Source organism: Tupaia chinensis, unplaced genomic scaffold (genome assembly GCF_000334495.1).
Source record: "Tupaia chinensis unplaced genomic scaffold, TupChi_1.0 Scaffold000231_1, whole genome shotgun sequence".
NCBI lineage: Eukaryota > Metazoa > Chordata > Mammalia > Scandentia > Tupaiidae > Tupaia > Tupaia belangeri.
In genome coordinates this window covers 1127378-1136440 of record NW_006159706.1, presented here as the reverse complement: position 1 = coordinate 1136440, position 9063 = coordinate 1127378, and the positions used below count along the sequence as shown (strand labels likewise).

The 9063-nt window shown below is 48.8% G+C and overlaps 1 protein-coding gene and 1 pseudogene across 1 annotated transcript in view; one reads left to right on the top strand and one right to left on the bottom strand.

The window, feature by feature from the left end:
• The window catches only part of LOC102479275 (cardiotrophin-2), an 11580-nt gene extending 7062 nt beyond the window's left edge, over positions 1 to 4518 (bottom strand). Inside the window, exon 1 of the mRNA XM_006148270.1 lies at positions 4452 to 4518. Within this exon, the coding sequence (XP_006148332.1) occupies positions 4452 to 4518 (67 nt within the window). The remainder of the gene's footprint in view (positions 1 to 4451) is intronic.
• Positions 4519 to 4535: 17 nt separating this feature from the next.
• The window catches only part of LOC102478848 (nucleolin-like), a 7367-nt pseudogene continuing 2839 nt past the window's right edge, over positions 4536 to 9063 (top strand).

Genomic DNA, 9063 nt, shown 5'->3' with positions numbered 1-9063 from the left:
TACACCACCTGCCAGTCCCCAGAGAAGCTATTTTTACTTTAAATAAAAAGTTATAAAAGATAAAGAGAGGGGCCAGAAGGTGGTGTGGTGGTTAAGGTGCTGGACTCCCACATGGCTGATCATAGTTTGGTGTCCTGGCAGCTTGAAAATCACCCCAGGCACATGTGTGTACATGCCCAAAATCCCAGGAGGAGAATAGAAGAGAAAGAACTGCAGAGCGGCCCTCCCCACTGGGGTGGGGGGGTGATTTCTCACTTTCCCTCTCACTGTCTCTCTCTGTCTCTCTCCAGCGAGTGCACACACCCTACAGCAAAAAACCTAAAGAAATAACTGAAAGGTGAAGAAATGTATGTAGGATGTAATCACTTTGCCTTCTTCCACTGCTCCCACCACAGCCCAACCCATCCTTACCTCATTTCTTGCCTGGATGAGCCTCCTGCCTGGGCTCTCCCACCCTTGCTTTCCTGTCCCAAGACCCCCAAGTCCGACATGTCCCTCCTCTGCTTGAACGTTCCCATGGCCCCTACTTCACGCAGCGTGAAAGCCAAACTCCTCAGTGTTCCCTCCCCCTCCCCCCACTGAGTTTACTCATTTATTCCTTGAGAGCCAGAGACAAGAATAGCGGGAGGTGTTCTTGTCGACCCCTAGTCGCAGCCAGTCCAGATCATGTGGGCGTGCATGTGTGCACCCCGCCTGCTCAAGGGGGGCTCCCAGATTGGGCCATAAACTCAGGACCTTTGCCAGGTGGGCCCAGTTGTGTTACCACTGGCGCCACCTCCTGGTCCCTGCACTGGCCCTCTTGGTGTCCTGGCAGCATTCGTCCCCCAGGCTGTCACCCTTGCTGTGCCCTGTGAGGACCAGCCCCAAACCTTCCCTCTTGTTCCTCAGGCCTCAGCCCAGAGAAGCTGCCCTGGCACCATATCAAAAGTCCCTCCCTTGGGACCAGGAGATGGAATAGTGCTTCCATCACTGGACTCCCACGAAGTTGACCATGGTTCGAGTTCTAGACCTCACAGCTTGAAATTCACACCAGGTGTGTGTGCATACATCCTAAAATCCCAAGAAGAGAATGGAGGAGAAGGGATTGCGGTGTGGCCATCCCCGCTCGGGGGGTGATTTCTTGCTTTCTGTCTCTGTCTCTCTGGCAAGCACACCTGCCCTATAGCAAAAATCTCTCTAAAAAAAAAGTCCCTCCCTCTTCCAGATTTCTAGTCTTCAAAGACTTCCTTTACCTGAAGTTACCGTGATTATTTGTTTACTTGTTCATCGCCGTCTCTCCCACTAGAATGTCAACTCCAAAAAAGGGGAAACCTCACCTGGCTCATTCACCACGGGGGGGGGGGTCCCCTAACTAAACACTTGTTGAATGAGTGAGTGAGTGAAGGCTGCCAGGAACATCCTTATCCCAGCCTCTCTGGGCACCTGGGAAAGTGGGAATGCCTGGACTGGGAGGCATGCTTGTTTTACATTTGGGTGGCTGCTGCTGGATTGTCCTCTCAGAGTGACCCTGTTTATGTTCCCACCAACAGTGCGAGGCTGAGAAGAGAGGAATTATTTACAGTCACCAGCCAGGAAGCGATGGAGAGAAGCAAGCCCCGGAAGGCCACGTTAGTTCCCCTTCCTACAGTTCCTGGTTCCCAGAAGTTCAGTTAAGAGAAGGCCAAAGGGAAGGCCCCTTCATTCATTTGTTCATTCATTCAGCAAACTTGGGTCACTACACTCACCTTGTATGACACTGGCATCACACTTACTTATTTATTATATGTATTATTATTATGTCTGCAGAATGGAATCTATGAGGCCATGCAGTTTTGTCTGTATATCCCCAAATACTTGGAAAAGCACCTAGCACGTAATAGGCACTCGGTCAAAATCTGTTAAATGAGTGATGAAGCTATTTTTTTTAAGTTCACTCATTTCTTTCTTCCATGAGTGGCACACACACGCATTCATGCCATGATCCACCCCCAGCTGTAGCCAGTCCTGCATCATGGACACATGTGTGCCCAGCACATAGGGAGGGCTCCAGACACGCACCTGAAACTTGCCCACACGAGCCAGCCTGTCAGAGTTGCATTATCGCAGCTCCACTGTCCGCCCCCTTAGGAATAAAAGGGTCTGTGTGTGAGGATTTGGAGGTATACAAGTCTCGGGAACCAGAAGGCTGGTAGCGTCCCCTCCCTTGATACCCGGGCCCTGGCACCCCTGCCCCTCACTCACCCAGTGCACAGCTCATGCTCTCTCTCCAGCTCCTTCCTTTCTGGGGTCCCTGGGTCTTTTGAGGGCACCTGTCCTGTCCCTGGTCCCTCGGGTGGCTTTATACCCAGGGCTGAGCCCTAGGGCCGCCCAGGAGGGAGGGAAGGAGTTACGCCCTGGGAGGACGGCGGGCAGTGGGCAGGGTCCTGGCAAAGGATGAGAGACCCAGCCACGGGACAAGACATGGAGAGCTTTGGGAGGGACCTAGAAAAGGGCATGTACTCTAGACAGAGAGGCCTGGGACTTGGGGTACAGAGCCCCAGAGCAGGGAACAGGTAGGGAAGGGATCACTGAGGTGACACCCTGGACCCCTGTAGTTTCCAAACTCAACCTTAAACCCTGGTGGCTGGAAGGGAGGGGTGAGGGCGGGGAGGGGATTATGGGGGACAAAGGGGCCGCCCTGCTCCCTGCTGCTCCGCACGTCCTGGGATCCAGTTTCCCCTGAGGAGGCGGCCCCCTGCTCCGCCCCACAGGGACCCAGCCATTGGGCTCTGACTCCTGAGAAGTTTGGAAGAGGAACAGGAGGGGTGGCATGTGAGCACCATCATCCACACCCAGGTGCACCCTCGACACAGGTGCACACACACGTCTACACTGTCGGCACCTGTGCACCCCACAGGCATGGGCACGTGCTTTCCCAGATTCGTTCATTCAGGGCATATGGACCCCTGCTATGTGCCACCCCTGTTCTTGGTGCTGGGGACAGAGCATGGGACAAGACCGACGAAAACTCCTGCCTCTTGGAGCCATTGCTTTAGTGGGCCTGTCTACATACATGTCGTGTCATGCCAGGCGGGCTCAGGTTACACACCCAGAGTCCCAGCCAGATGAGCACACACAGGGACACCGAGGCACACGGCTGTGTGAGCACATGCACACACCTGGAGGCCCAGCCAGAGCCGCTGCACAGACACACACATACACACAGGGGTATACACACCCTCTGCCCACACACATGCACCGACACGTGAGCCTGGGAGCTAGCCCCCCTCAGCCTCTGATACACGGGGAGACCTTTTCCCTCTGCCCAAATGCAACACACGGACACACACGCACACCTGAGCACTGTGAGGGGCAGGCTGGGGGAGGCAGATGCTCCGTTTTCACCCCTGCCCATACCGTGAGTCAGAGAGTCAGACCCTCACTCTAACTCCACCCTGGGGCTGGAATACAGCTCCACCTACCTCCCCTGGTGGGTGGGTGACATTTACTCAGCAGATAGGATATTAACAGGGCACACTCTGTGTGCTGGCACCCGGGTGGGTAATGAGGCAGGCAGGTCCCTGCCTCACGAGCAAGCACAGTCCAGGTGGGAGGCCGACAGGAAGCCTGCACCCAGCACAAACCAAGTGTTCCCTACAGTGACAGGTGCTGAGAAGCCCAAGCAGGTTGATGTGATTAGCTGGGGTTTGGGAGGAATCTAGATAAGGAGACGGAGGCCCAGAAAAGGGCAGCTACTTACCTGGAGTCACACAGCAAAGCCAGAGCAGATCCTAGACTCCTGAACCCCAGCGTGGGGCCGGATGTGGGGTGTCCCAGATCTGAACTGTCAGCTGAAGGAGGGAGGAGGCTGAGGAAAAAGATGGGTTCTGATGTGGTGGTGGGGGGAGTCCTAACCAGGCTCTCCCAGGCTGGGGGCTGCCAAGGCTGGCAGGCAGGGCCTGTGTTGGGCAGGCGTGATGTCAGGGGATTAGAGTAGGCCCATTGAGTGGGTGCACTGAGGCGTGGACCAGGCCATGGCAGTGGAGTAGGGGAAGGAGAAGTGGCAGGCGGGGAGGAGGGGAAGAGGGAGGCAGATACTCGATCTGTGCTATTCACAGGTGGGTGGTGGACGTGGGGCCCGGCCTCACCGAGAGGGCAGGCTAACCCCTGCCCGACCCCATCACCGCCTGCCCCAGAGGCTTTGTTCTCTCTGGACCTCAGGTGCCCTTCACAGCTGGGGGAACTAGCGCTCATCCCTGGCCCAGCTCCGTCCATCCAAGCATCTGTCTTGGCACCCACGCCACACCCTGCAGGCCCAACGGTTTGCAGCTCTGTTTTGGTCTCTTCAGAAGCTGATACCTTGGGAATCCCAGCAATTTAGGAGCCAGCAGGCTTAGGTTCAAGTCCTGTTCACCACTAGCTTGGGCAATTACCCTCTCTGAGCCTCACCTTCTTTCCTCATCTGGAAACTGAGAAAATAATTCCCACCTCACAGGCTCCTGGTGCTGTCACCGAGTGCCTTGATCCCTGCATGAGGCTCCTTCCAGGCCTCTCAAGCATTGCCCCAATAGTACATAATGCCCCCAACCAGTGACAAAAGGCTCAATGTTCCTCCACCCTACATTTGCCCAGACCTTGCCCCAGCCCACAAGTGCTCCCACAGGATTTAATGCCTGCCCATCTCCCAGAACACTGAAGCACGACCCCACTGCCATTCCACCCTACGTTTGGAGCCCAGACCTTGCCCCAGCCACACAAGTGCTCCCACAGGATTTAATGCCTGCCCATCTCCCAGAACACTGAAGCACGACCCCACTGCCATTCAGAAAACCACATGCGTCCCATTTAAAGTAGATAGGACTGAGGCTGGCAGGTGGTGTAGTGGTTAAGGCACTGGACTCTCACAGGGCTACTGGTTTGAGTCCCAGAACCGGCAGCTTGAAACTCATACCAGATGTGTGTGTGTGTGTGTGTGTGTGTGTGTGTGTGTATGATCAAAATCCTGAGGGGAGAAAGGAAGAAAAGGGATTGTGGTGTGGCCATCCCCCTAGGGTTGATTCCTCACTTTCTCTCTCTCTCTCTCTCTGTCTCTCTCTCTCTCCAACAAGTGCACATGCCCTATAGGAAAAATCTCTAAAAAATAATAATAAATAAAATAAAATAGAGCCAGCAGGTGGCATGGTGGCTAAGGTGGCTGGATCCCACATGACCGACAATGCAGTTCAAGTCCTGGACTCACTACTTGGAAAACATTCCAAGTGCATGTGTGTGCATGCCCAAAATCCCAAGTGGAGAACTGTAGTGTGGCACTCCCCCCAGGGGTCGATGTCTCACTTTCTCTCTATCTAGAGAGCACATGTGTCCTATAGCAAAACTAGAAACATAAATAAAACAGTAAAATAAAAATGGACTTCAAGCCAGATCCTCACCGTGACGCCCAAATTAACCCCAACCCCAGTCGCACCCCTAAGTATAATCTTTCACCCCTCCATGAGGCGAGAACTTGCAGTTTTCAAGAACAAATAAGGCCAGTAGAGAGAGCAGAGATTGGTGGTTGGTGAGCGATGACAGGACCGGGAAGAGCAAGGATTGCTCTGTCCCCTCCTGCCACCCCCATGCCTTTCCTTGATTCCCTCTGCCTGTTGCCAGACCAGGGGCTGTATGCCCCTGGTCCAGAGACTCAAAGCTCAACAAAACAGACCAAACTGTTGAGGAGAGAGGAAAGGAAAATTTATTACAATGTGACCACACCAGAGTATCTCTGACCAATAAGCCAGTTTACAGATGTTTTTATAGCGGAAGAGGGACGCTGTGTGGTTTACGGCCATCCCTAGGAAAGCATAGATGAGGTTAATATCTAGCTGGGAGGCACAATCGAATATTCTGCCTTTGAACCTGTTTTAAGCTCCAGGTTGGCTGTTTGTCTCCTTGGAGTTCCTGTGAGAAATCTCAAACAAAACAATATCAGACAGTTTTTTATTTTAAATAAGATGTAGTCAGTCTGGCTAAGCAGCCCCTGATAACAGCCTCACTTTTTTTTTTTTTTTTAGGTTTTTGCCATAGGGCATGTATACTCACCACAGACAGTGAAACACTGAGAAATCACCCCCCTCACTACCCCAGGGGCCATTGCATGGCCACCCTGCAGTCCCTTCTCTTACATTCTCCTCCTGAGATTTTGGGTATGCATGCACACTTAAACCGCTAGATCTGGGACTCTAATTGTGGTCAGCCATGAGGGAGGCCAGCTCCTGAACCACTACTCCACCTGCTGGCCACAAGCCTCGCTGTTGCTTTTTCCTACCTTCTACTCCAGTTGTATAATCCGCTAATAGCTCCCGCTACACCCAGGCCTTTGCGCAGGTAATTCTCCGTGCATAGGAAGCTCTCCTGCTTCTCCTTCACAATCCATCTCCTATTTTACCCTCCCCTCTGGGTCTTACCTCTTTTAGGAGTTTAACTCTGTCTCTGTGGCCTCCAGCAGAGTGAGGGGGCACCTCTGGGCTCCCGCAGCCCCCTATGTTCCTCCTACCACTTAGAGCCCCTTAACCACTTTTTTTTTAATAGAGATTTTTGCTATAGGGTACATGCGCTCACTGTAGAGAAAGAGAGACAGAAAACAAGAAATCACACACATTCCCCAGGGGTGGCCGTGCTGCAATCCTTCCTCCTCCACTCTCCTCTCAAAATTTTGGACATGCACACACATGTGCTCGGTGTAAGTTTTAAGCTCTTGGGTCCAGGACTCTGACAGCAGTTCACTACACAGGAGCCCAGTGATGTAATCATCATGGCATCTGCTGGTCCCAGCATGATTTTTTTTAATTGCCAGAGGGCACATGCACTCACCAAAGAGAAACAGAGAGACAGGGGGAAAAAGCAGCCTTGAGTGTGGTGTGTTCACGCCACAATTCCTTCTCCTCTATTTCTCCATTCTGTCAAGATTTGGGGCAAACACATACATGTGCCTGGCATGTTTTTTCTTTCTTTCTTTCTTTTTTTAAAAAAGTATTCATTTATTTACTTCTTTTTAATTTACATTTAATAATTGTATATCTTTACAGTATATAATGTGTTTTTTCCTAACATGAATACAGTGCATATTAGTCAAACTAAAGACATTACTATATACATTATCATCAGCAGATAACTTTTCATTTTTGTGTCTGTTTAATATGTTTGTTTTTTCCCCTGAAGTCCTCCCTCCCACCCCCATAAATCACCCCCTATTACCCCTCCATACTCTCTCTAGTATCTACAGTTACCCTCCCTGCTATTATACCTTCCAAGTTTTCAGTTTCTGCTATGGAGCGTAGTCATTCAGGTGTATTTTTTTATTTTAATTTTAATGTATTTATTTTACATTCATTCACTGATCATCATGCGATTTCCCATTCAGAATACACTGTATATTGGCTTAATCATACATGTTATCATCAACAAACAATTTTTCTTTTTCTTTTTTTAACAAACAGTTTTTATTTCTCATTTCTTATATATTTTTTCTTTTTTTTTTTTTTTTTTAGCACAAACACATTTATTTACTAACCAAAGGGATGATCCTAATTAAGTCAAGACTTGGAAATAGTTGTATGTAAAATGTTTGCGATGAAGGTCATTGAACACAGTAATGAAAAGTAGTATGGAGATTTGCTCATTGAACTGAGCTTGTTCATTCTCGCAGCTAATTTCTGTCTGAAGTGATGATGGAATTTTTATTCTACTTTTTCAGACTCGAGTACAGGTGACATTATTCATGACACAGTCCACCACTAATTTTTCATCTTGCAATTTGCTTGTTATTGTGCTTTCTTTCCCATCCCTTTTTTTCTTGGAGGGGGGAGAGATTTTTTTCGCTATAGGGCGCATGCGCTTGCCAGACAGACAGAGAAAGACACAGAGACAGAAAGCGAGAAATCACCCCCCAGAGGGGATGGTCACACCGCAAATCCTTTCTCCTCCATTCTCCTCTCGGGATCTTGGGCACGCACGCACACGCGCCCGGCGTGAGTTTTAAGCCACTGGGTCTGGGACGCGAACCGTGGTCGACTACGTGGGAGTCCAGTGACATAGCCATTACGCTAACTGCTGGTTCCCTTTCCCATCCCATTTTTGATGTTGAACCAATGCACCATCCTTAAAGTCACAGACAGTCTGAGGTTTTCTGCCATCAGCTGTAGTTTTATATTTTTTCATTTCTTTATTCCCTATTTCTCATCCTCTGCCATTTCTCACCCTCCTCCCATACTGTCTCTAGTATCCACAGTTGCCCTCCATTCCCCCCTTTTCCCACATTTTATCGATTCACGAACTATCTTAATTAATCTAAATACTCTCTATAGCAATTTCAGCTGATATATACATATCTGTGAACACATGTCTGACTTTAGGCATAAAACTCAGTGAGCGGAGTGAGTATACTATAAAGTAGCACCTAGTTGAGGCTATAGAGCTTACTGCAGTCATTAAATAGGTATTTTTAAATACACTTTTTAATTTCAAGAAAAGCAGTTTTAGCTTTAATAAATCAAAATTTTAAAATGTTAAAGAGAAATTTGCTTAAGACTTAAAGCCAGGAAACAGGTTAGGATTCTGTTCAAATAGTAGGTATATGAACCTATCGACAACTCAAGAGAAGACAAAAATCCTTAAATCTGGAAAACAAAGCATAAAAGAAAATCAGTAATGTTTTAGTCAAAAACCATAAAATTCTATTTCACTAGTTCAGTCTCATGTAATTAATATCTCTTCTGTTGTGATCCGATCTTTCCATTTAAATTCTAGAAGATAACATTCAACTCTGGACTTGTCCCTACCATTAAGTTGACCATTTTCTTGGTTGTTTTTGAACTCTTATTTTTGTGTATCTACCTTTAGTTTTCTTGGTATAGCACTCCATTCAGAACTTCCTCGAGAGCTGGTCTGGTGTTGATAAATTCTTTCAGGTTTTGTTTATCTGAGAATGTTTTTGTCTTTTCTTCCCATATGAAGGATAATCTTACTGGGTATAGTATTCTTGGCTGAAATTTTTTAAATTATTTATTTTATTTATTCGTTCTTGTTTTTTTTTTTTTTTAATTTGACCAGAGAGAGAGAGAGAGCGAG